General features: G+C 48.5%; 1 protein-coding gene across 3 annotated transcripts in view; it reads left to right on the top strand.

Moving 5' to 3' along the window:
• Positions 1 to 26,298, top strand: part of LOC138522088 (uncharacterized) — an 89,179-nt gene that overhangs the window by 43,678 nt on the left and 19,203 nt on the right. For 2 of the 3 annotated variants that reach the window (XM_069635336.1, XM_069635334.1), the window contains exon 6: positions 15,310 to 16,211. The exons of the other annotated variant lie outside the window; for it this stretch is intronic. In XM_069635336.1, the coding sequence (XP_069491437.1) occupies positions 15,310 to 15,414 (105 nt within the window). In that variant the 3' untranslated portion in view covers positions 15,415 to 16,211. Of the gene's footprint in view, positions 1 to 15,309; positions 16,212 to 26,298 lie in introns of those variants that run through there. 3 annotated transcript variants of the gene reach the window in all.

Below are 26,298 nucleotides of genomic sequence, written 5' to 3'. Positions count from 1 at the left end.
TGCGTGCTGGCAACTGGCCTGCACTGATTTTTCGCGGGAGCGTGGTCTGTGTCCATGTGCGGGAGGTCGGGTGGGCCCCGCAGCCTTTTAGCGTTCTTATGTTGTAGTTTTGCTTCGTTGATGATGGTGGTTTCTTGTGTTCTTAGGTATATTGTGTGGGTGCAGGTGGTTGGGTAAAAGCATTCGGTCTTTATCCTTGGCTGTCTAGGTTAGGTTTCCCTTGAGAGGGTTCCATGGGCACCTCGGCCAGGTTATTGTGTTCCATCCACATGGTGGCTGCGGCTGGTGTCTCGAGGAATATAGCTCTTCCTTTGTAGATTACTTTCAGTCTGGAGGGATATAGTAGCATGTATTTTAGGTTTAGCTTCCTTAGCCTGGCCTTGACTGGGACAAAGGAGTTCCTTGCTCTTTGAACCGCTTGGGTGTAATCGGGGTATATGGTGATTTTTTTAATTGCCTCGCTCTATTACTCCTCCTTCTCTTGAGAATTTCAGGATCACTTCACGATCTCGGAAGTTGAGGACCTTCGCTATGATGGGGCGAGGATAGGAGCCTGGGGGGGTTTCTTCTGGAGGGACCTATGGGCTCTCTCTATGGCGAAGCCTTGTGATAGGTTTGTGGCCCCGATCTCTTGTTGTAGTAGTGATTCGATAAAGGCCGTTGGGTCTGCCGTCTCTGTCCCTTCCGGAATACCCAGTATTCTGATGTTACTGCGCCTGGAGCGGCCCTCTGCCTCCTCGGACCTTGCTTCAAGGAAGGACACCTTGTTCTTGAGCTCTGCTACTTCATTCTTCAGGGCCGTTGTATCGCTTACTATGTCGGTCTGGGACGCCTCAATGGTGGTGACACGTTCCGTTACGAGCGTCTTGCCTTATCAATTGGATGTCGGCCTTAACTTCACCAATCTTCGTATCTATGAATGATCTCAGGGCCTCGATTGCCCCTATCACCTGATTGTGTCTGGTGTCTGCCTCCGGGCCGGCTCGCGTTGTTGAATCATCTGGCGTAGATTGGGGGGTGGAGCTGGGTTTTGGTGTGACAAAGGGATCCAGGGTGGCATTTTTGGTTTTATTCCTTGAAGTGGCCATAGTAGAGCGTTTCTGACCTGGATGGAGGCCAGGGGGGTGTAGGTTTCCTGACCAGGCAAGTGATTGTGCGAGCTTTTTTGGCTCAGTTGTGGTACCCTGTTGAAGTGAGGGGTTCACATCGGTTATGTGGTACAGGGACCGGGCGTTCGGTGGATGAGGTCTCCCTCTTTTGTGATGTTGAGGAGGTTTTTGCCCCTGCTGTTTCGACTAGGTTTGTTGGCTGCTCTATGAGTCTGGTTCTTTTGTATCCTGAGAGGAGCCGGGAAGATGGAGGGTAGTATGAGACCGAAAGGGCACCAGGAGCGATGGAGTGTGGGGTATCGGATTTGTTGGTAGTGGGTAGGGACCCTCCGGAGGACAGCGAGTGGTTGGTTGGGCTCAGTCCGGGGGTTATGATGGAGTTGTTTGTGGTGTGCTGCTTCTGTCAATGTGTGCGCCAGACAGGCGTTTCTGGTGGGCGCACGGTATCGGAGGATCTGGAAGGGCCCAGTGCGCTATCCCTGCACATGGGGCGTGGGGTGTTGAGCCGTGCCTAGGTGAACGGTGGGGCGAGGAGTAAAGAATTAGTTCCAGGCGCTCTGGTGTTTAGTGTCCGGGGCTGTAGTCTCCGCTACGATGCTGCGCAGTGGCGCCCGACTCTCAGCTGGTGAGTCGGTGTGGATGTCGGTGCGCAGCGTTGGGTGCACCGTTGTTTCGGGGAGAGGAGAGCAGCGGGGGGGGTGTGTGGGCACCGTGGGTCTGGACTCGTTGGGTTGCGACTTCATCGGTGACAACCCGAGATGGTCGCCATTTGAAGTGCCTTCCGCCAGGAGTGAGGGGCGCCCGGGGCAGGATGTCAGAGCGGGTCCCTGGGCTTCGTGACACGGCGGTATGTATCGCAGAGTGCAGCAAATCGCCTGGCGCGTTCAAACGCCTCGGTACCTTCGGGTTGCTGGGTCCGCAGTGCCCAGGGCGGAGTATGGGCGATCCGCTCCGTCGGATTTTGGCGGCCCTCCTCGGGGGGGCAGGGGGATCCACGTCGGGGTGCCTGGGCGGGTCCGCCGCCTCCGATTTTCGCCAGGAGCAGTTGCCGAGTGCCGCCAATCGCCTGATGTACGGCGGCACTCAGGGGTGGGTGGTGTAGGTGGGTCCCCGGCTCCCGCAGCGGGGTCCGACTGTGTGGTTCAGCTCAGGTGCAGGCGTTTCACGCATGGGGTAGGGGGAGTCGGGTCGGAGCGTCTCGGCGGGTCCCTGATCAGCGCTTTTCGTCGGGTAAAGCGCTGGATGTAGCTAATCGCCTGATTTACAGCTACAGCCAAGGATGGGTGGAATAGTTGGGTTTATTGCACCCAAAACAGGATCTGGCTGCGTGGCTCGGCCGGAGCTCAGGGGGTCGACGTCTTCACTCCATGAACCTTAGGCCACGCCCCCGTACCAGGAACTTCAGTGGCGTACCAGTCACATGGTAGGTATTGTAGTGTTACCTTCTTTGTTTCTCCCTTTTCAGGACCATTTGTCATGTATCTGAATGCTTCAGCATGCAAACTGCTTTTGTGGTAACTCAAATAAGTCTTGAGGAAGTTGTTTTCGTATGGATACGTGTCTCGCGTTTTCCACACCAGTCTCACCACCATCCCTTGAAATCTCCCTCTCGTTTGGAACAGTGCCAGGTATATTCTACATCGTGCTGTCTTCATCTATTTCCGTGGCAACGAATGTTCGAGAAGCGCTCATGGCGTATGGGATCAATGAGCAGACGTAGCAGCTGTCTTCTGTTGTCTGCTTACCTATTTGGGTCATGTGTTGGTACCACATGTTGTTCGAGACGTATGCTGAATCTGTTATTTAATTATCAATACCTTTATTATCTGAGTATGTGCTACGTTTAACTCTATTTCCCTTATGTGGAGGCTTGCTAGTACCACCTGACGTAACACCTGTTGCAGCCGTGGGTGGGGGTACATTAGGTTTGGGTACAGCCAAAATATTAATAGCATAACTGTTCTGCCATACAGAGCCAGCCAAAAACCCAGTGATCATCAAAATCCCTATCATCTTTATTACAGAAGCTAGTCTCACCGGCATTTTGCTCTTACCTTGCTGCAGTCCGGCAGCTTATTCTTGCGACGTTAAAGTTGCCCGCCTGAAAATTCTCAATAGGCTTATTATTAGTGTTAGGGAGAGCTTGAAAACAACAACTATCTAGTGGTCGTTCAGTGCCCAGGCGAAGAGCTGTTCCCACGCCAATCTAAGAGATCTGTCTCTTAGGGCAGGCAAGTGTTGGTGAAGATGGGGCATTGATTGTTCTATGGCCAAGATAAATGCTGTGTAGTAGACACGTACCCTCCTTATTTTTAGGTACTTTGGCCTTTTTATGTGATAGACAAATTGGTGTGATAGGGCTTCAGGGTAGTTATCGTCCGAGGGTAGCTTCTACTCCTGGGCAATGGACTTTATTAGTTATCTGTTTTCTTAGCAATACAATAATACGCGGTATCTGCATGTGCGAGAAAGAAAAAAGAGAACATTCAAGTGTTTACATGTGTATATGTGCAAGACAATGTCCTTCAATTGGGTGGTTACTGTTGTGGGTAGGAGGTCGATGGGCAGAGGGTTTGGGGTTCAACTGGCGGAAGTCACTTTACTCTTTGATCGTGTGACCATGGGGTGGGCGGTATGGGAATTACCAGTTTCTATTTCAGTGGTTGTCTCTGGGGAATCTGGGGGGTGGCAGGGTATGGAGACACTTATGTCGTCAGCTGTGGTAGAAGTCTCTTCCTCCGTGGGTGACGCTGTTGCTGTTCTTCCAATGGCCCTGTCGGTGACGCTAGGGCGGGTCTGGAGTTTGCATATCTTTATGTCGTGTAGGTGATTCCAAGCACGCTTATCCTGCAACTTTACTGCTCTCGTAGATACCTCCTCTACAAGGTGGGGACCAGTGAAGCGTGGGCTGTTCCACTTTCTATTGAAATTGCGGAGTAGCACGTGGTCACCTTTAGCAATTTTGCACAGTTTTTCCTTTTCCGATCCTTGGTCCTCGTCTTCTTGTTGATAACTCTTAGACCCGCCCCACGTGCGCTCAAGCTGTTGAGACACAAACACTACACTAGTAATCAAAGAAGACACATATTGGTACATTTCATCACCAAGAACAGTTGCAGTGTTTTCATAGCCTGTGAATGCCCTTGATGTTGGCGTTGGAGGAAGGCGCATTTGACGTCCGGTCACCACCTCATGAGGAGTGAGGTGGTGGTCGGAGCCTGGTCTATTCCTCAGCTCAAATAGAGCTAGCGGAAGGCAATACAACCAACTCTTCTTTGTTGTTTGCTGTATCTTTGCAATTGCCTCCTTCAGTAGGCCATTCAGGCTTTCGCATATACCGTTGGCCTGCGGGTGATATGCACATGCAAATTTATGCTTGATGTTCAGTAAGGATGTGATGTGCTGGAACATTTCATTAGCGAAATGCGGGCCGTTATCCGACCGCAGTACCTCGCACACTCCCCACCTGGGGAAAACCTCCCTCACTAGAAATTTAGCTGCTCTAAATGCATCTGGATGTGAGCAGGGTCCTGCCTCAATCCACCTGGAGAATGGGCATAGTACTACAATCATATACCTATTTCCTTGACATACGTTGATCATATCAACGTAGTCAATATGGATGTGCAGGAAGGGTCCCTCTGGCCGGGGTATAGTACCTTTTATCACTTTCAGCATGTGACCGGCCGTAAACTGTTGACATGTGAGACAATTGCTGATAAAATTTGTCACATGGGTATTTAACTCGGGACAGAACCAATCTTCCCTAATTCGTGCTGCAATAACTTCCTTGCCTGTGTGGGCTGGGTGGTGGAGTTGGCTCAGGGCGGTGTTCAATAGTGCCAAGGCATTACCATCTTTCCAGTGTTACCCTGGCGCCATAGTGCGTCAGTTGGCGACATTGTACATCCTCTTTTTACCCATATTTCTTTTTCTGCCATTGGTGCAGCCGCTTGTAACTCCATTATCTGTGTGGCTGGGAGATGGGTGTACCGTTCTCTCATCAACATCTCTTTAGATATCCCCCTCCCTCTCCCTGACTCAGGGGGGTTCCATATCTCACCAAAATATGCGGCATACTTCGCATGTGCGTCTGCTGCTGCATTTCCTTTTGAGATATGATCTTCTCCGTTAGTGTGTGCGAGACATTTGACCAAAGCTAGTTCTTGGGGATCATTTATTACTTCAATTAACTCAGCTAACAAGAGAGCATGTTGCACTGGGGTGCCGTCAGCTCTCCTAAACCCTCTTCTCCTCCATTTGGACAATCCTGAGTGGACAGTAGACCTGACATATGCGCTGTCAGAATATATAGTCACTTTTTTGTCAAAGCTTTCCTTCAACGCCAAGATCAGTGCTTGAGCAGAGTAATGTTGTGGTAATTGTACGCATTTCACCGCCACACACACCAATTCCTCTGTCATTTTTACCACTGCTGCCCCAGTTCTCCTTATCCCATCACTTTGGTCTATTGTTGATGACCCATCAATGAACAAGAGCTCTCCTCCATTTAGCGCGTCCTCTTCAACTTTTCTAGTACATGAGTACATTTCGGTAGTCTGCGTACAATCATGTGCATAGTCGCCTTCCTCAATCACTTCCGCTATAAACCTTGCAGGATTAACTGTGCTGCATCTAACAATTGATAATTCTGGTCTAGATAAGATGATCTCATAACCTGACGCCCTCTGCGTGGTTAGTGTGGACTTAGGCTTGTTCAATATTGCAAATAGTGCATGTTCCACAAATAGTGTGGTTGGGCACCCCATTGTAATTGATGATGCTTTCTCTACCGCAAAGGCAGCTGCGGCGAGACCTTGTTCGCAAGGGAAATGTCCTAACATTACAGGATCCAAGTGACCGCTGTAAAATGCTACTGGTTTGTAACCCATGCTTGTTTTTTGAGCCAACACTGCTTTCATTACTGCTGAGTCGCAATGTGAAAATATAAAGAATTGTCGTTCATAATCTGGGGTGGCCAGTACCGGAGCAGTTGATATTGCATCTTTCAGTTCATCAAAGGCCTCTTTCATTTCCATTGTCCACCCCAATTTTTTCTTCCCTTTGTTAGCTTCTCTTAATGCCTCAAGTAGGGGTCCTATGTATGAGCTTAATCAAATACCCATGCTCTACAGTAGTTGCACAGTCCCAGGAACTGCTGCAGTTCCCTCACTGTTTGTGGCAATGGCGTTTTTGATATGGCCTGTGCTCTTTGTGGTGCAATCTTTCTTCCGTATTGGGATATGAGCTGACCAATGTATAGTACCTGTTCCTGACAGTACTGTAACTTTTCTTTGTCTACCTTGTAACCCTTTTCAGCCAATATTGTCAGCAACTTCAATGAGTCCTCTCTGCATTTTTTTTCGCTTGTTCTGCAAATTATTATATCGTCAACATACTGCAACACTGTGCTTTCCAATTCAATGTTTCCCAAGTCCATCTGTATTACTCTGTTGAAAATTGAGGGTGACTCGCAGTACCCTTGTGGCAATCTGGTGTGTTTCCATTTTGTGTTTCTGTACGTGAAGCTTGTTAGATCTTGTGAGTCTGGATGCAGGGGTATTGAGAAAAAGGCATTTTTGAGGTCAATCACTGTAAATCGTGATGCCTCTGCTGGAATGCCACACAATATTGTGGCCGGGTTTGCTGCTATGGGGTATTCTGCTTCCACTATGTTGTTCAAGGGCCTGAGGTCCTGGATGAAACGCCAAGACCCTCCTTTAGCTTTGCGCACTGGATATACGGCTGTGTTACATGGTGATTCTGATGGTACCAATATGCCATTATTTATAAGGGCCGTTATTGTTTCATATATGCCCTCATCTGCCTCTTTTGATAGTGGATATTGCTTCACTCTAGGGAGTATTGCACCTTTTTTCAATTTTATTCTTACTCCCCCCTATACTCTTTATGCACCCCACGTCATAGGGACTAGTAGTCCATAATGATGTTGGGACTTTTGCCATATCCTCCTCAAAGAAGGGAACTGGGGTGGATGTGGGTGCTTCAAGTACCATTGCAATTTTCTGTGCCACTTGTTTGTATGTCACTCTTAGCCATATGTCTAAACTCATCATGAATACCATTTCACCTTCTTCCTTTTCTTCTGAAAAGAGCTCCTCGTCTGACACCTGGGTGAGCCTGCATCCCTCAGCTAGGGCTATCACTGCCCTCCATGCTCTTCCTTCCCTGTCTTGGGCATGTACTGCGATATAATCAGCAGTTGCTATAATGCTCTTCATGCTCACTGAAATCACCTTTCCTTCTGGTTCATTGGCTGGTGTTTCTGGTCTAAACAAATAGGCTGTTGGCCTCCTCCAGATCTTTCCTTCTATTCCTGGCATCCATGCGAATGCCATGTCTGTTCCGTACTGGAACAGTTTGCCATCTACTGGCTCAGCCCTAATCACTGTCTGTCCACAATATGCTTGCATAATTTGCCGTGCAGTGAGCATGTTTATTCCAGGAGTGGAGCAAATTATGCCGTCCTCCGTAAAGGAGATTGTCATATTCAACCTGCTCATTATGTCTCTCCCGAGTATGTTTACTGGTGAGTCCCTAGAATATAAAAGCGGGACGGACATGTCATAATCCCCTATCGATAAGGGAATGCTATCAGTAAAGGGAACCAACCCCCTAGCCCCAGAGAATCCTTGGGTGTTCATGGCCTCACCTGACATCTTAAATTTACCTTCCCTTATGCAAGACCGGGTCGCCCCGGTGTCAACAAGGAATGATAATTTTTTGTCACCTATCGTTACCTCTATTCGTGGTTCCTCCGCACTATTAGGTGTTACCGACAGGATGGGACACACCAAGGCCGTCTGTGGGCTGTCCTACTGTGGGTATAATGATTGACCACTTCCTGTGTAAGGGTTGTGTCCCAGGACAGTCACCCTTCCCGGTTGTGTTTGCTGTAGTTGTGTATTGGTAGAGGTTATTTTATGGTCTTGAATTTGGGCAGGTTGCTGTACTTGCTGCACTTGACGTTGTTGTGTTATCGCTACCTGTTGTTGTGGTAGTGAATATGTCTTTGGCTGTTGTTGTGTTACTAGTTGTTGCTGCACATTTCCCGGTTGCAGTGCCTGCTGTTGTTGGATGTCCTGCTGTTCCCTTGTAGGCCCTTGTTGTCCCTGTTCTCCCCATGATGGTGTGCCGGGTCTCATTCTACATGTGCGTGACATGTGCCCTAGTAATCCACAAATCCAACATACCGGTGGTTCCCTGTTCTGCCATGGAAAGCTCCCTGAATTGTCCTGGTATACTGGTTGCCCGGTGGGGTAGAAATTTCTGAATCCTCCCCCTTGCTGTTGTGTGTTTATAGCCGTATCCCCTCCCCCTCATCATTCCTCCCCTTCCCCTGTTATAATTATAATATCCGGCTCCTGGCATTGAGTATCCTCCTCCCATGTTAGTCGTGTATGGTTGGGGTGGTGGCAGCTGTTGTGCCACAATCTGTGATGATTGCATTTGGGAGGGATCTTGTGCAGCCACTACTTGTGTGGGGTTTTGAGTCATTGTTGTAGGTGTAGTTATTAGTGCACCTTCCATCGTGTATTCAGTAAGTTTGTTCTGTACCAATTTAGCCTCTTCCGCTTTTCTATCCTCTTCCTTTTGTTTCATCTTTTCTTGCCATGTCCTACAATGATGTACTATCGTCAGTTGTATTTCTGGCCATGCTTTTGCTTCCATCCCCACTACCTTCTTCAGTTGTTTCTGAACTGCTTCTGGGAGCCCTTGTATTAGTATATGATAGAATATTGCTGGTGTTTTGTCCCATTGTTCTCTAGTTTCCATACGCCACTTCTCTTGAATTTCCTGGATATAATCAACAGGATCTTCGTTCTCACGCATCTTGCGTGATGTAATTGCTCCTATGTCTGATGTGTCTGGGTACTGTACCCTCAGCGCTTGCCATAATGCATGTCTGTAGTTTGCGAATGGTGCCCCATCGTGTGAAGTGTTTGTTATTGTGACCCCGGGGAAGCCTGCTCTCTTCCAGATGTCGTCTGCTGCATCCCCCAATATTGATATTAGAAGGCCCTTTACATCCCCCACTGCCAGTTTCTGTCCTGCGGTGTGTTTTTCCATTTCATATATCCATTTTCCCGCACCTCCACTTAATGATGGGAGCCTGCACTTTATATTTTCCTTGTCTGCATGCTTCCAAGGGACGTATTGTGGTCTAACCCCTCCCCTCTCCAGAAGTGGCATTAAGTTGTGTCCTGTTTGACCCCCTGGGTTCCCCAAGTCGAGTCCGTGTACCCCTCCTCTTCTTCCGTGTCGTCTACATCGTCAATTGTGTCCATATTTCCCCTGCTCGTAACTGTTTCTCCTCCATCTCTTCCCCTTCTTTTATCATTTCCTTTATTTGATGTGGGCGTGTGTATTCGTTCTTCCTGCCTTCGTCCAGGGAGATCTCTAAGCCTTCCTGCATAGGGTGTCAGTTCGTGAGGGGCGGGTGCGGGTGGGCATGTTGCACGGGATGAGTGTGGGGTGTTGGAGCATGTTGGACGGGATGATGAGGGTGTAGCTGCACGTGTCTGCCTTCCCGCCATTCCTCGCTCTTCCCCCTCACTTCCCTCCAGTTCTTCCTTTCTCCTGCAGGCCCATGGTGATTCTCTATTTGTCCGGGTGATGTATAATTTATCTAGGCTTTCCCTTTCACTATTTCTTCCTTCCTTCGCCATTCCTTCTTCTTCCTCACTACAAAAGTCATCCAGGAGTGACAACCCCCAATCTGTCTTTTTCCCCCTAATCGTTACTGTTTTTAAGTCTATTAGATCCGTTCCTCCCGTTTCTTCTTTACCAATTGCTCCCCTTTGTGCTGATGTTGTGGCTACTTCTGTGTTCCTGCGTACATACCTCCTTACTTCACTCTCCCCTCTCCTAACTTCTTTCCCCTTCTTTTTTCTCCGCTATTTCTCTACCAATTTCCTCTGTTCTTTATTAATTCCTCCATTACTTCACTACTCGTCTTTTCCAATATCCTTTCTTCTCTCTTCCTTTCCCATCTCGCTCTTTCCCGCTCTAATATACTCTCTATCATCCTCCCTTCTTCGTATTTCTTTGTTGTGTCTGATATTATTCTCTTCTTTTTCTTTTTCTTTCTCTTCTTCCTCTCTTTTTTTGTCACGCAGTGCTGCTTTGGATACCCTTTCTGCTACTGCCTTTACCCTTTCGGCTTCTCTATTTTGCTCCTCAGTTCGTTCCCTCATTTTTTCCAACTCATTCTTACTTTCTTTCCTTTCCCGTGCTCTCTCTCTTTCCTCTCTCTCAAGCTGCTTGATCAGTGCATTCTGCTCATCCCTTAATTCTGCTAATCGTTCCTCCAAAATCTCTTCCTTTTGTCGTAACCGCTCTTCCTCCTTTCTTTTCCCCTCTTCCCCTTTCATTTCACTCTTTCTGGTATTATCCTCGTCCATTTTCCTTACTACCTCCTTCTCTTCTCCTGTTAATGAACCTTGTAATTTTAATAATACCTGCGCAGCTACCCACTCATCATGTCCTATTGCCGCGATCTGTTCTTCGCCAGTCCTCCCCTCCCCTGCGGGCATCTTCGTACGAGCTGATCCCGTCGTACTAGTCTGCTCCCCTCCCGTGTGGCCACCTGTAGCTGTATATGGTGGCGGGCTGTATGCCGGGTTCGAGTACCCCTCAGCCGCCCTTAATTGTTCTCTTACTATTTCTCGTAGTTCTGTTAAAGGATATAACCCCCCCTTCCTCCTTTTTCACTACCTTTGCTAGGGGCATATCGTCGCTCTGTTCCTTTTTTGTTTCCTTTTCGTTTAGGTTGTTACTCTTTTCTCCTCCCTCTTGTCCGTTCCCTGTGTTTTGTGTGCCTTCACTCTCTTTTTCCCCATTCTCTCCTTGCTCCTTAATCTTCTTCGCTTCCGTTGTTTCCCCCATAGTGAACATTACGTTTGGTCTTGGTCGGGACCCTTGGAACATCCTCCATAAGTTAAACACCTCCACGTGGTGTGTCAACTTCTTCCCCTTGTATGTGTTATGCAGATGGGTTAATAGTGAATGTTGGGTATATGGATCGAAACTGCCATTAGGCGGCCATGGTGTCGTCATTTTGTTGTCCGTCCCCTGTGTCCATTCTATGCTGTATTTGATCAGTTTCTCCCTATGGGGTGACAGTGTTTTACATATATGCTGTAGCGGGGTAGTGAGGGTGCTCCCCCACCCTCCCGATCCTGTCCCGTATGACATAGTAGCACTTCACTTGTTATCCTACCCCTTTTTGGTAGAGGTTATCTTGCTAACAGTGTACGCTATACAGTCTTAGATCTTTACCTGGCCCCGTAATTTTGGGGACTTGCGATTGTCCGCTAAGGAAAAATAGTAAAATATAGCATTTGCATTTGTATATTCTTTTCTTTCTTCTCTTCCTTTACCGAACACCTTTACGGCCCCCTACGGCCGAGGCGCACGTAGCCCCCTGCGGCTGCGTGCCCTGTGTGACGTTCTTATACAGCCGTCCCACTTTGTTTTACCCCTCCTCCTCTTTCTTCACTTGTCATGGTCGGCGTTCTCTGTGCGCGGCCACGTCCCCCTTTTCACCTTGCCCCGATCTACTCATTACCGTTTATCTCCGTCTCCACTCCCTTACCATTATTCTCTTCCCCACCACTCTCCGAAAAAAATGCCTTGTGTTCGAGATATCCTATGAAAGCCCTACTGGTGACGTCACCGATCTCTTCCAAAACTACTGGTAAGTTCTTTACATGTTTTTAAAAGTTCGAAATACGCTTGCAATCTACCCCCGTTAACCCCACAGCTGTCCTCTTGTCACGCCTGGAACAAGGTAATCAACAATATAATCAGACTGCGCACGCTGCGTCGCCTCGCGTGCGATACGCCCCTCGACAAGAGGGCTTAACCAGCCAATTATCTTCCGTATTAGGCAACCAGCTAGCTACCACCTACAGGGAAATGTCATCTATCTATCGAGTTTTCTGCTCGATCAATAGGGATCCTCATCTACTCATTGATCAATAATCACCAAATCGTAGGAAACCACACACACACACACACACACTTACAGGTGGTCGCGACCTAGGCCAATCAGTGTCTACGAGCGGCCGCACGTGATGTTTTCGTGCTCCGCCCCCTCCTCTTCCGTAACGTAGCGGACTGCTCTCGCACTTGTCCAGCTACCATTCACTTCACCCTCAACACTAATTTATCAAACCTTCGCCGCGCACCTGTGTAACACCTCCCACCTCCCGTATTCTATTCCCTCCCCCTCCCTTACAATTTCACATTGCTTGTTGGGCGTGGCATACTCACCAAGTTCTCTTGATGCGGGGCCGCTCGACTGCGTGCACCCCTCAAAGCGGCTCGCCACCTCCCCTCGTCTGGACCACGTCTGGACACTCGCCAACTGCGGGCGGGATACTTCTCAACCGGCTCCCGAAGGCCAATATCCGGATTGCGCTGTCCGGTCTTCTCGCAGTTCCGCGATGGTCCTGTAGTCCTCAAAAAGGGGGCAGCGGCAGAGGGGGCCGCGCCGCCGGGCCTCCTCGCAACGAGAGCACTCAGAAAAATAAAATAAAAGCAGATCTTAAACAGATCTCAGAAGTGCCTCCAACTTGTCGGGGGGAAATTCTCCCGGGGTCTGCTGTGCCGTCCGCGGACCCCTGGGCAGGGAGGCCCCAACTCCTCCCGCGTGTCCCAAAAATGAGTATGAGGCACACGCAAGAAGCAAGGTGGTTCTGCTGTTTATTAAACAACGGCAGGGATGGGTCAAGGATCGTACGCTTCCGTCCTGACTCGAAATTCGTGGGGCTCGCAGGCCCTTTTTACCTCCGTATGATGCGCTACTTGCGTCACCTGGGAAAGTTAGCAAAAAACCTATTGTCACTCTGGATTGGTTCCTCGAGTGGTAGGGTTAGTATAGCATACGTATAGAGAACGCTGTTAGTGGTTAAGGGTCAGTCAGGTGGTATACTTGGGTTGTCCCTTCTATTAGATACATGAAAATTGTTACACGAAGACCCCTGATGATTGGCTAATGTTAATGGCGTCAGTGATGAGTGCCCCATGTTCTGATTGGTCCACTTGCGAGCCCCTCAGCCTGGGACCATCGTTGTTCCCAGCTCGCGGTGCACCTGTCATTTGCAACAATATGTAACTGTGTTTGTGCAGACAATGCGTGGATTTGTTCATATGCTTGAGAGCAGACTACTCCCACCGCCGCAGGTGTCCATTGAGTCGCTTCATTGTTGCTGCCTGTGTCTCAAAACGTGGGACCCAGGCGCCTCCTCCCTCCTGGGTCTGGCACCCTGTCAGGTTCGGCTTGGTCACGTGAGGAGAGACCGTGGTTGAGGCAGAATTCTGCACATTTAATGTTGCATTTTCCACTGTGTGTCTGGCTTAGTTTGCAGGTGTGACCTTGGCTTCGGCTTGTGGCATGCGAGTTTGCAACATTGTTCCCTTGGCTGTCCGTTCTCGCCGGGCTCATTCTGCAGGGTCAGCAATTGTACTCTTGCTCGTTCAATGTTCGTGGAGGCTCTTGCTTGCGGCCTACTTGGGCCTGGTGCATAGGTGGGGATGTTTGATGCACGGCGCTTTAAGTTACGGTATCATATTGCTTTATCCCCAGTATCATGTCTTTGTTATATTTCTCATTGCAATGCATGGGTTAGGAGAAGCGTCAGCAAGCATTTTAGATGAGTTTGTTGTGCGTCTTGCGTTTCTGCATTTTGAAAAACCTATGTGAAAAATAATAAAGATGCGCGTCAGTGGGTGTGTCCGTCACCTACGTCATAGGACTGAATATGTTCTTCGTGTGGATTGGTGTGGGAGTGTCCAGTGTGCATGTTTGCACGGGTGTTCTGACCGTTGGCTAGGTCGTCATGGCATCTCTAACGAAGTGTTTATTTAATGTTGAATGGTTCAGTCGAGTTCATCCATGCCGCAGGTGTCGGCTTGGGCAGGGCAGGCTGGTGGGCACATCCGTATGTTCCTGTATCAGGGTATTTGGTAGTCTGGTAGATAGGCAAACTCCTCTCGTGGCGGGTGTCTGGGCCGCAATCCTCTAGGCCAGGGGCGTGAGGGGATTGGTGGGACTCTTTTGTCCCATTCTCCGACTTCAGAAGGAAGAGGGGACCTCCAGATGAGGATCGTTCTGAAGCCCTGCTGTAATGCCAGGGTGAAGGAAGAGGACCCCCAGGTGAAGGAAGAGGACCCCCACATGAGGATCATTCTGAAGCCCTGCTGTAAGGCCAGGGAGAAGGAAGAGGAATCCCAGAGTGCAGTAGAAAGTCCCAGAGCTGTTGCAGTGCTCTCCAGAGACCCTTGCCCTGAAGGCTTCCACACCTGTAAAGAAGGCACCAGCAGACCTCTAGGATGATAGATTCTGTGGCAACTCTGTCACGTTTCTGCGCCAGGAGTGTTGGTCTGTGTCCAGTTCTCAGACTACGGGCGATGCTCATTCTTTCTAGACTGTGATCTGTAGATGCCTGGTGGCACGCTCGCACACCTCACCCCTCCCTCCCTCTCCCCCCTCTCCCCCCCCACTTCCATTTTGGGTACCTGGGAATAGTCCACATTTCTGGATGCTGGAAAGGAGTTGCATGTAAGTAGCTTTGGAATTCACACCTGTTGCTTCATGATGCTGCATTGCTGATGCTTTGTCATTGTGCCAAGGTAGCAGCACTGGTGTGTGGAGTGCCATGTTATTGGGTTTTACACAGCACCTCTTCTGAGCAGGAAGAACAGTGTAGATGGTTTGCTGTTGTGTTGATGTGTGCAGTTCGCAAGCACCCAGGCTGTGTGTGCTGGGGGGGTGGGGGGGTGGGTGTGGGGTTTAAGTGCATCCAGAAGGAAGGAAGGGAGGTCCAGGTGTCAGTATCCTGCTTTGTAGTGCCCCCTTAAGATCTACCCTGACAGTGAAGTTGGTTGAGGTTGCTGGAGGGTGGTGTGGGAGAGCTGCAGAGGTGGGACAGTGTAAGTGTGTGCAGAGAGCGGTACTAGCTAGCGGCACCCGCAGTGTGTACATGAGATCTTTATAGTATATGGTGGGGAGCAGGCTAGTGAGGGGTGCAGACAATGAAGATGCCACGTAAACCCACACGCCTGCCTCCTCCACACACTCCTGCCACTGGCCATCACATCTCTTCTGTGTCTGCCTGGGTCTTGCTGCTGTTACTCGGCTCCTAAGGTAATTACCCACTTTGTGTCATTTCAGCTGTTGATTCCTCTGCCGCTGCTGTTGCTTTTGCTGTGGACCATAAAAGAAATGTATGTCCTCCGAACAGGCATGAACCCTGGCTTTCCCCCACGCGGAAGATGACCTGCTGCCGGGGCAAAGTAACAGACCTGTGGAACCTCCTGCCCCAAAGCCTGGTTTGAAGCCATTGGGTTTTTTCCTTCAACAGTAGACAGTAGAAGTGGCGCAGTGTTTTCGTTTTAGAAAACCTCCCGTTCTGAGCTTGAAGGGAAGATGGGAATATCTGGACACTATCCCTTGAGTATTTATTACTGGATAAGGCTGCACAAAGTAAACAGGTTTTTATCCAAAATGTACAAGAAGTCAGAGCTGACATGGTGCATGAGACCAGTGCCTTCACGTATTGGATGTCAAACTCCCTTTGAGGAAAAAATACAATCTCCCTCAAAACTATATAAGGAAGTTTCCATGTCCATCTTTTGGAAAATGTCTAAGCGCCTCAGGTAGAACCTGGGGCCCTGAGAACATGTAATCTGCGGAGGGGGGGCTGCTACAACTGAGACATTTGTTTTTAGTGTGTGAAGACACATTAAATTTTAGGATGAAACCTCTTTATAGCTGGTTTCAGTTATCAAGTCTGGTGCCTGATTTTTACAAGGGGATTAAATCCCACTGATTGCCGCTATTCTGGACTGTATTCATGGAGTTCTTACTGAATCATGGATTTATATGATCCGGCAAGTTTTATGTAGTATATTTCTCTTTTACACTGTTTAACAGAAGGTTTTGATGAACTAAAACACATTTAAAAAATCATTATTTATTAAATGCATATTTTAGTTTTGTTTCTACAGGCAGCATTGTTTTTATTTGTATCATGAGAGTTGTACTAAGTGCCAAATAAATTAATCCATTCTAAACCTTTTGTGTTTCTGTGTGTGTTGCTAGGGAGACGCTGTGGATCCCTGCCATCTTGACCCCACCAGTAGTGTTTAAACTGAACTGCCCTTACATTGTGTGCCACAGAACTGGCCCGCCCAAGACTGGCCATTGGGGAGCATTGTCTGATAGTTTTGCTGTTTTTTAATTGTGTGTGTGTGTGTGTGTAGTATACATGATACCTTACACAAAAATCGAAAATGTGAAATATTAAGTTAAATCATTCAAATGCACATTTTAGTACATCACGTTGTCAAATATTTCATTAATTTTTACAATGGCACACTTTAAAATGCTAAAACCTAATAAAAACTCATTATTTCGTTTTAAAAAATATTTACAACATGCAACCTCCGACTGTCTCAATTTGCTACATTGTGTCAGATTCTGAAGTAATTGTTCGCCAAGATCAACAACGCGTTGTAATTCTTTGAAGATTTTGATCAAATCCCTTACCAACGCCAATGTAAAGGCAACATGAGTGCCAGTCATTGATCTCTTCCGCAGCCCGTCGATATCGAATGTACACATGGCCCCAGTAATCTTAACCTTGAAGCAGTTTCTGGACATTCAATGACGTGATAAACTGTCTCTTGGAAAATCCATTTGACAAAGTCTGCACTTTCGAAGTTCTTTAAGGACTCCCCTATGTGGAGCGGATGACGAGTGTGGAGCGGATGAAGTGAGTACATGCGATGGATGGAATGCATGGAAGAAATAGAGGGCCTGGAATGGACATTGTGCAAGAATGGCTGGAGCGCATGGAACGGTTGGAGCGCATGGAACGGTTGGAGCGCATGGAACGGGTTGGAGTGCATGGAATACATGGAGCATGAAGGCGCTCGATCTCGCACCTACTGAAAACTATCATTTCACATCACCACGCTTACTCTCTTCTATACACATACCCGCCAGCATAGGCGTTCTCCTCAGGCCTAACGCAGCCAGAATCGGTCTGGGTAACACCATGCCAGAACAAACACCTACTCCTGATCTCCCAACCACCACATCTACCGCTAAGAAGCAGCTATCATACGAGTGCCTCACCTGCTGCTCACCTATCTGGTGCACACACGCACCTTATGACTCTCTCTCTACTTACTTGAACTACGGTTCCCGAGGGCGTTCAACCTACCAGCGCCTTGAGATCATACCAATGGTACATAAGGCGCTATATAAATGCAAAGTAACATAACATACCCAGTCTCGGACCCGTGGCCTCCAATGTTTGGAGATAATCACGATACTGCTGCGAGGGGAAACTTACGAAGGTAATGGTCTGTCTTTCGTTGGTGTTTTGAGAGAAAAAACGTTTCTTTTAGTTTTAACCTCTCAAGATCATCTGTCAATGATCCTGTCCGAGCGTTTAATTTTATTTTTCATAACCCACTACTGAGTCTGTACATTCTATATCCGCCATTGTCATAAAGCTGACACACCGTTTTTTAAACTTGCAGAGAAAAGGATTGTAACCTCTAATTGGCACTTCTCCCAAGTACGAGCCCAAACTGGGTTTGACCATCTTCGCAACCTTCGTATACAATAAAATACTTTCCTTCCTGTATTGTAACCCTAGGTGAAGTCGAATTACACTTATGGCAAACCCAAAACCTGCTTCAAGATCTTGCCCTCAATCGACTTCATTAGATATGCATGATCTAACTTCTTCCATTTTTATTTATTTGTCTCCACTTTTATTTGTAGAAATGACAAAGCCCAAATACACGATTCATCCTGTGCCACTTTTGCCTTCTTTCCCACACATAACTTTCCCTCTTTCTGCTTCCAGTCATGGTCATGAGGTGCGATTTAACAGGGTTGATTGCCAATTTATTATCGCGTAGATAATACGCGGCGCCATTCAAGGTTCGCTGCAACCCCGATGGTGTGTAGTCAAACGAAGTGAGAAATGGGTATAAGCGATGAAGTTTGTTCTCAATTATGCACATTTTGGAGGTACTGCACCCCAGCCCCTGCTTACATCCCATAGATCTGCCATATATAAATTACAGCGGGTCGGGGCAAGTAAACCGCCCTGCCGAACCCCTTTTCCATTGGTATGCAGCGTGATAGATCAGCATCAGTATTTAGCCTGACCCTGCCTGGCTACACTGTTGCAGTGGAATAGCTGTTGCATTCGTAAGAGACCTTGATCTATACCCCGCCCTATCAACTAACTCCACAACACTGCTATATCACATTATCAAAAGGGGAGTATCCACTGTACAGCTCCTGTGATGGGGCAACCTATTCCCCCAAAAAGCCTGCAATGTTAGAGGCTGAGGGCACAAGGTGCCATTTAACAGTTGTGCCTTCCCTTCGCTGTTCTGCAAGGGTCCAAAGAATAACACATTGTTGGGGGGCCATGAGTCACCACTGTCTTTTCAAATGCCAACAACGGGTGAAATCACACACCTTGAACGGCCCCATATTGGTGTCATGTCCAGTCTCCGGACCTGGGATACTCGCTGACGTCACCCCTCCCCGTCTATTCTCTTGTTACCCAGTGGCTGCTGCGTAACTGATGAGGGTGGCTGAATGTTTAAATATTGAACATTTGGGTCATTGGCTTCCCAAACGGAGTCCATTTTCATCAAATCACTGTCACGTAGGTGACTGGGATCACCAGACCAAAGATAAGGTTTAGCTAATGTGTTCCTAGGGATCTAATTTGTCCCAAAGGTTAAGGATGGTAGCAACAACTCTCCACATACAGGATGAGCCCAAAGTCATGTTCCAAGAGTTGAAGATACAGTCTGTCCTTTGGCGATGGAACCCTTTCTGGAGGTGCCAATGAGCGTCTGCCCTTTTGGTCTTTCCTTGGGAGGCTCATGGTATTCTGGATTCCAGTTCTGGTCTTCTCCTTTAACTGGTCATTCTGTTTTTGAGTCTCTTATAGACGTTTGAGAGGGAGGAGTAGCTTCTGGTTGGGCAGGTGCTGGGTGGGGTGACCTCTACCCCCAACTCCATCCTCCTGATTTTTTACAGATGCTGTCAAGTGTACCCTTTCAGGCCCCCGTTTTAATATTTAGGCTTCCCTCACCTACATCTGCCATACATGTCCCTGCAAGTTGTAATGCCACCATCTCTTTGCTCCCACCGCTAATATCTGCCTATGGCAAAACCTTTTCAAATGTGTACTCAATCTCTTATCTGCAACTGATGGGCTCTGACCCTCTTCTCGCACCCCATCGTGATATTTTCCCTAACTGCCTCCCCTCAAAATATTCCTCAATCTCTTCACTTGGATGTTTACAACGCACTCTCTAATCTCTTCAACTTCCTGTCTCCCAATGCTGCTTCCAGATCTATGCCCACCTCCTTAGGATGTGCACTCATCACCTCTTTAACTTCACTGTCTGTCCCCTCCCCCCCCACTTCCCTCCTCTCCCCAAAAAGACTCTTTCAGCGGGCCCTCGCCTGCCTCTTTAATCATAAACACCTTCTCCAATTCTCCAACTTGCCCACACCCTCCAACAGCCTCCTGACCATCTACGTGACTCTGATGGCCTCTTCTGACAAGGTCACTGCTACCTTTAAACTCTCCAACCACACACTAATCGCGTCCTTAACTTTGCCCTGACAGTCTCCTGATCTTGCGCCCCACTATCCTCTGTGATGCCAACCAGCTCCTTAAACTCGCCAACCCTCTCCAGGGAAGTGCCCCCTTTAGCCTCCAAACTCCTACTTGCTCTCAACACAGCTCCATCACAGTTGCCAGCTGCAAACGACAACCTCCTCCCAAACACCCACACCAAGTGGCTGAGCGCTTGTAGCTTTTATAAGGCGTTGGACCTGACTTGCTGCCTCTTTCAAAGAAGGGAACTTGGTTGTGCAGTCTTGCTATCAGGAACTTTGGTGTTGTAGTTCTCTGGGGCGGCCTGGCTGGGTTCTCTAAACTGCTACTTGGGGTAACTGGTAAAGGAGTTGGCTGGTATGGCCTTCTCCTGACGGTGGCTTCCGTTTAGGAAGTGGGAGTTGGGGGCTCTCTTTTGTAGGTTTATGAGCACTTTCTGCAATGGCGTGAGGGAAGCCGAATGTGCAGCCTCTCTAGCGCTATGGGGCCACTGCTCAAGTCCCCTAGGGGACCCTACCTCTTCGATTGGTTCTACTTTGGTACCACAGAGGGATAGCTCCATGGCTGATGAGGGAATACCTTCTCTTCAGGAAAGTCTCCTGCTTTGGTGCCCTATGACTATCCCATTCTCTGATCACCTGGCAGGGACTTCATCACAGCTGGAATGAGTAGGATGTCACGTAGGTGAGGGAGCGTGGGGGGGGGGGGAGTGGGATCCCGCCGCCAGAGCGGTGAGATCCAGTTCCACCAGTGCACAGACAAGCACCTCTTGAGTGGATGAAGGGCTCAGAGGTGCGCCACAGGGGAGCTACTGATGCTGGGACTCAGTGCCCATAGAGTAGATTATTCACTGACCAGCACCCGTGACCATGCCCCGCAGGCAGCCCACACCACAGTGGAGCCCCCAGCGCCCATGACCATACCCCACAGGCAGCCCATACAACAGGGGAGCCCCCAACACCCGTGACCATGCCCCACAGGCAGCCCACACCACAGGGGACCCCCCCAGCACCCGTCACCATGACTCGCAGGCAGCCCACACCACAGGTACCCCCAGCACCCATGACCATGCCCCGCAGGCAACTGTCACTAGGATCAGATATATCATCTTCTTCTAATGAAGACTGTCTCCCCTTCCTCCTCACCTGTAGGTTTCCACTTACGGTTCGGCTTCTTCCTCCCTCTCGGGACAGGTGGTTTCTCCTTTTTTTATGGAGATGGGGACTGCCACGGAAGGAAGCCACAGTGGCCACTAGTCAGTGGGACTGTGGCCTATCCTCCGTGACCGCCTGGAGAGAGGGGAAAAAGCCTTAGGCACAAAAAACCCCAACGAACGGTAGAACCGTTTAGTGGCTGAAGAATTCTCCGAATGAAGCTGGTAAACTCTTCAGAAAGGATGAGTGGTCACAAGTAAGTATCTGCAAGGTATGATTAGGCAATGAGGGAGTAACAAAGAATTGGCAATGGCGCCTGAACAACAACGGAGAGGAATGGAAACAGAAAGGAAACGTAACGAAAGAAACAAAGGCAGGATAACTGGCAACAGAGAAAGCGTAGAGAAAGAAAATAGAGAGGCAAACTCTGGCAGGCGAGAGGAAGACAAAAGAGGGAGGAGCTGAAGACGGGAGGTGCGTTCCAAGCAAAAGTCCGGAACAACAACAAGGAAGGAAAGAGACACAAGGACGTAGCAGAGAAACAAGAGTGAAGGAAACAAGAGTGAAAGCGAGCGGATCACCGCTAAGGAGAAATAATTGGGAGCGAAACAACACAGGAGAAATCCAAGCAGTTGCAACGCGTCCGCCGTCAGGAAGGAACTGATGAAATACTTCCGGCAGTGGTCGTGTAGCAGAAAACAACTAGACCAGCAAAATGTAGTGGGGAACTTCAATGGAGGCACCTCTTCCATCTGTCCCAGACTTGCCACCTACCTAAGGGCATGACAGTATGCCCCTCCTGAGGCTCACCAACCCCACCGGCTTGCCTGGATGACATCGGTGAAATTTCTGCACCAAGAGAGGGGCGTGTATATTAGATTTAGGCTCAAATGAGTTCTCCGACCAAGGGTAACCTTTCCAATTAACTAGATACTCCAACCTCCCCTGATGGTACCTGGATTCACATATTTGGCCCACCTCATACTCTCCTAAAGGGTCCGAAGGTACCTTTACCTTCTTAGAGGTGCGCCCCCACATATCGGGCTGGAAAGTTCGTAGCTGAGAGGAGTGAAACACAGGATGAACAAGCCACAGGCAATTTGAAAGCTTAAGTCGGAAAGCTACAGGATTTATCTTGTGTGTTATTTCATAGGGCCCTATGTATCTAGGGGACAGCTTAGATGGGTGTATCCATCTGGGCAAATATTTGGTGGAGAGCATCACTTTGGAACCAGCTTCCTAATCGGGTACTGGCCTGCGGCGTTTGTCGGCCTGGAATTTATTACGATCACAGGGCTCTTGGAGACTTATCTTGGACTTACCATGAGCTTCCTGAATGAGAGCCAGGGAGGATTCGACAGATGGGACCTCAGAAGCTTACTTGGTGAGAGGTAAGAGAGCGTGGGTGGTAACCATATGTGCAGAAGAATGGACTGATCCCCAGTGCTGTGTGAATAGTTATTATAAGAAAATTCTGCAGTAGGTAAAAGCGCCACCCAGTTGTCTTGTTGGTTTATAAAACAACGGAGGTATTGTTCTAGAGTGCCATTGAGGTGCTCCGTCTGCCCATTGGTCTGGGTATGGAAGCCCGGTGACAGAGCCCTCTCGATACCCAGCTTTCCACAGAAAGCCTTCCAGAAACGAGAAGTGTATTGGCTCCCACGGTCTGAGATTATTTTTGTAGGGATACCGTGGAGACGAAACACCTCTTTGAAAAAGACTTCTGCCATTTCAGCTGCGGTGGGAACCCCGGGTGAAGGGGAAAAGTGAGCCAATTTAGACGCTGCACTTGACGTTGTTGTGTTATTGCTACCTGTTGTTGTGGTAGTGAATATGTCTTTGGCTGTTGTTGTGTTACTAGTTGTTGCTGCACATTTCCCGGTTGCAGTGCCTGCTGTTGTTGGATGTCCTGCTGTTCCCTTGTAGGCCCTTGTTGTCCCTGTTCTCCCCATGATGGTGTGCCGGTTCTCATTCTACATGTGCGTGACATGTGCCCTAGTAATCCACAAATCCAACATACCGGTGGTTCCCTGTTCTGCCATGGAAAGCTCCCTGAATTGTCCTGGTATACTGGTTGCCCGGTGGGGTAGAAATTTCTGAATCCTCCCCCTTGCTGTTGTGTGTTTATAGCCGTATCCCCTCCCCCTCATCATTCCTCCCCTTCCCCTGTTATAATTATAATATCCGGCTCCTGCCATTGAGTATCCTCCTCCCATGTTAGTCGTGTATGGTTGGGGTGGTGGCAGCTGTTGTGCCACAATCTGTGATGATTGCATTTGGGAGGGATCTTGTGCAGCCACTACTTGTGTGGGGTTTTGAGTCATTGTTGTAGGTGTAGTTATTTAGTAAGTTTGTTCTGTACCAATTTAGCCTCTTCCGCTTTTCTATCCTCTTCCTTTTGTTTCATCTTTTCTTGCCATGTCCTACAATGATGTACTATCGTCAGTTGTATTTCTGGCCATGCTTTTGCTTCCATCCCCACTACCTTCTTCAGTTGTTTCTGAACTGCTTCTGGGAGACCTTGTATTAGTATATGATAGAATATTGCTGGTGTTTTGTCCCATTGTTCTCTAGTTTCCATACGCCACTTCTCTTGAATTTCCTGGATATAATCAACAGGATCTTCGTTCTCACGCATCTTGCGTGATGTAATTGCTCCTATGTCTGATGTGTCTGGGTACTGTACCCTCAGCGCTTGCCATAATGCATGTCTGTAGTTTGCGAATGGTGCCCCATCGTGTGAAGTGTTTGTTATTGTGACCCCGGGGAAGCCTGCTCTCTTCCAGATGTCGTCTGCTGCATCCCCCAATATTGATATTAGAAGGCCCTTTACATCCCCCACTGCCAGTTTCTGTCCTGCGGTGTTTTTCCATTTCATATATCCATTTTCCCGCACCTCCACTTAATGATGGGAGCCTGCACTTTATATTTTCCTTGTCTGCATGCTTCCAAGGGACGTATTGTGGTCTAACCCCCCCCCCCCCTCTCCAGAAGTGGCATTAAGTTGTGTCCTGTTTGACCCCCTGGGTTCCCCAAAGTCGAGTCCGTGTACCCCTCCTCTTCTTCCGTGTCGTCTACATCGTCAATTGTGTCCATATTTCCCCTGCTCGTAACTGTTTCTCCTCCATCTCTTCCCCTTCTTTTATCATTTCCTTTATTTGATGTGGGCGTGTGTATTCGTTCTTCCTGCCTTCGTCCAGGGAGATCTCTAAGCCTTCCTGCATAGGGTGTCAGTTCGTGAGGGGCGGGTGCGGGTGGGCATGTTGCACGGGATGAGTGTGGGGTGTTGGAGCATGTTGGACGGGATGATGAGGGTGTAGCTGCACGTGTCTGCCTTCCCGCCATTCCTCGCTCTTCCCCCTCACTTCCCTCCAGTTCTTCCTTTCTCCTGCAGGCCCATGGTGATTCTCTATTTGTCCGGGTGATGTATAATTTATCTAGGCTTTCCCTTTCACTATTTCTTCCTTCCTTCGCCATTCCTTCTTCTTCCTCACTACAAAAGTCATCCAGGAGTGACAACCCCCAATCTGTCTTTTTCCCCCTAATCGTTACTGTTTTTAAGTCTATTAGATCCGTTCCTCCCGTTTCTTCTTTACCAATTGCTCCCCTTTGTGCTGATGTTGTGGCTACTTCTGTGTTCCTGCGTACATACCTCCTTACTTCACTCTCCCCTCTCCTAACTTCTTTCCCCTTCTTTTTTCTCCGCTATTTCTCTACCAATTTCCTCTGTTCTTTATTAATTCCTCCATTACTTCACTACTCGTCTTTTCCAATATCCTTTCTTCTCTCTTCCTTTCCCATCTCGCTCTTTCCCGCTCTAATATACTCTCTATCATCCTCCCTTCTTAGTATTTCTTTGTTGTGTCTGATATTATTCTCTTCTTCCATATTTCCATTTCTTTTTCTTTCTCTTCTTACTCTCTTTTTTTGTCACGCAGTGCTGCTCTGGATACCCTTTCTGCTACTGCCTTTACCCTTTCGGCTTCTCTATTTTGCTCCTCAGTTCGTTCCCTCATTTTTTCCAACTCATTCTTACTTTCTTTCCTTTCCCGTGCTCTCTCTCTTTCCTCTCTCTCAAGCTGCTTGATCAGTGCATTCTGCTCATCCCTTAATTCTGCTAATCGTTCCTCCAAAATCTCTTCCTTTTGTCGTAACAGCTCTTCCTCCTTTCTTTTCCCCTCTTCCCCTTTCATTTCACTCTTTCTGGTATTATCCTCGTCCATTTTCCTTACTACCTCCTTCTCTTCTCCTGTTAATGAACCTTGTAATTTTAATAATACCTGCGCAGCTACCCACTCATCATGTCCTATTGCCGCGATCTGTTCTTCGCCAGTCCTCCCCTCCCCTGCGGGCATCTTCGTACGAGCTGATCCCGTCGTACTAGTCTGCTCCCCTCCCGTGTGGCCACCTGTAGCTGTATATGGTGGCGGGCTGTATGCCGGGTTCGAGTACCCCTCAGCCGCCCTTAATTGTTCTCTTACTATTTCTCGTAGTTCTGTTAAAGGATATAACCCCCCCTTCCTCCTTTTTCACTACCTTTGCTAGGGGCATATCGTCGCTCTGTTCCTTTTTTGTTTCCTTTTCGTTTAGGTTGTTACTCTTTTCTCCTCCCTCTTGTCCGTTCCCTGTGTTTTGTGTGCCTTCACTCTCTTTTTCCCCATTCTCTCCTTGCTCCTTAATCTTCTTCGCTTCCGTTGTTTCCCCCATAGTGAACATTACGTTTGGTCTTGGTCGGGACCCTTGGAACATCCTCCATAAGTTAAACACCTCCACGTGGTGTGTCAACTTCTTCCCCTTGTATGTGTTATGCAGATGGGTTAATAGTGAATGTTGGGTATATGGATCGAAACTGCCATTAGGCGGCCATGGTGTCGTCATTTTGTTGTCCGTCCCCTGTGTCCATTCTATGCTGTATTTGATCAGTTTCTCCCTATGGGGTGACAGTGTTTTACATATATGCTGTAGCGGGGTAGTGAGGGTGCTCCCCCACCCTCCCGATCCTGTCCCGTATGACATAGTAGCACTTCACTTGTTATCCTACCCCTTTTTGGTAGAGGTTATCTTGCTAACAGTGTACGCTATACAGTCTTAGATCTTTACCTGGCCCCGTAATTTTGGGGACTTGCGATTGTCCGCTAAGGAAAAATAGTAAAATATAGCATTTGCATTTGTATATTCTTTTCTTTCTTCTCTTCCTTTACCGAACACCTTTACGGCCCCCTACGGCCGAGGCGCACGTAGCCCCCTGCGGCTGCGTGCCCTGTGTGACGTTCTTATACAGCCGTCCCACTTTGTTTTACCCCTCCTCCTCTTTCTTCACTTGTCATGGTCGGCGTT

The sequence above is a fragment of the Ambystoma mexicanum genome, chromosome 13 (assembly GCF_040938575.1).
Source record: "Ambystoma mexicanum isolate Mex_15411 chromosome 13, UKY_AmexF1_1, whole genome shotgun sequence".
NCBI classification, from domain to species: domain Eukaryota; kingdom Metazoa; phylum Chordata; class Amphibia; order Caudata; family Ambystomatidae; genus Ambystoma; species Ambystoma mexicanum.
This window is presented reverse-complemented; position numbering and strand designations above follow the sequence as displayed.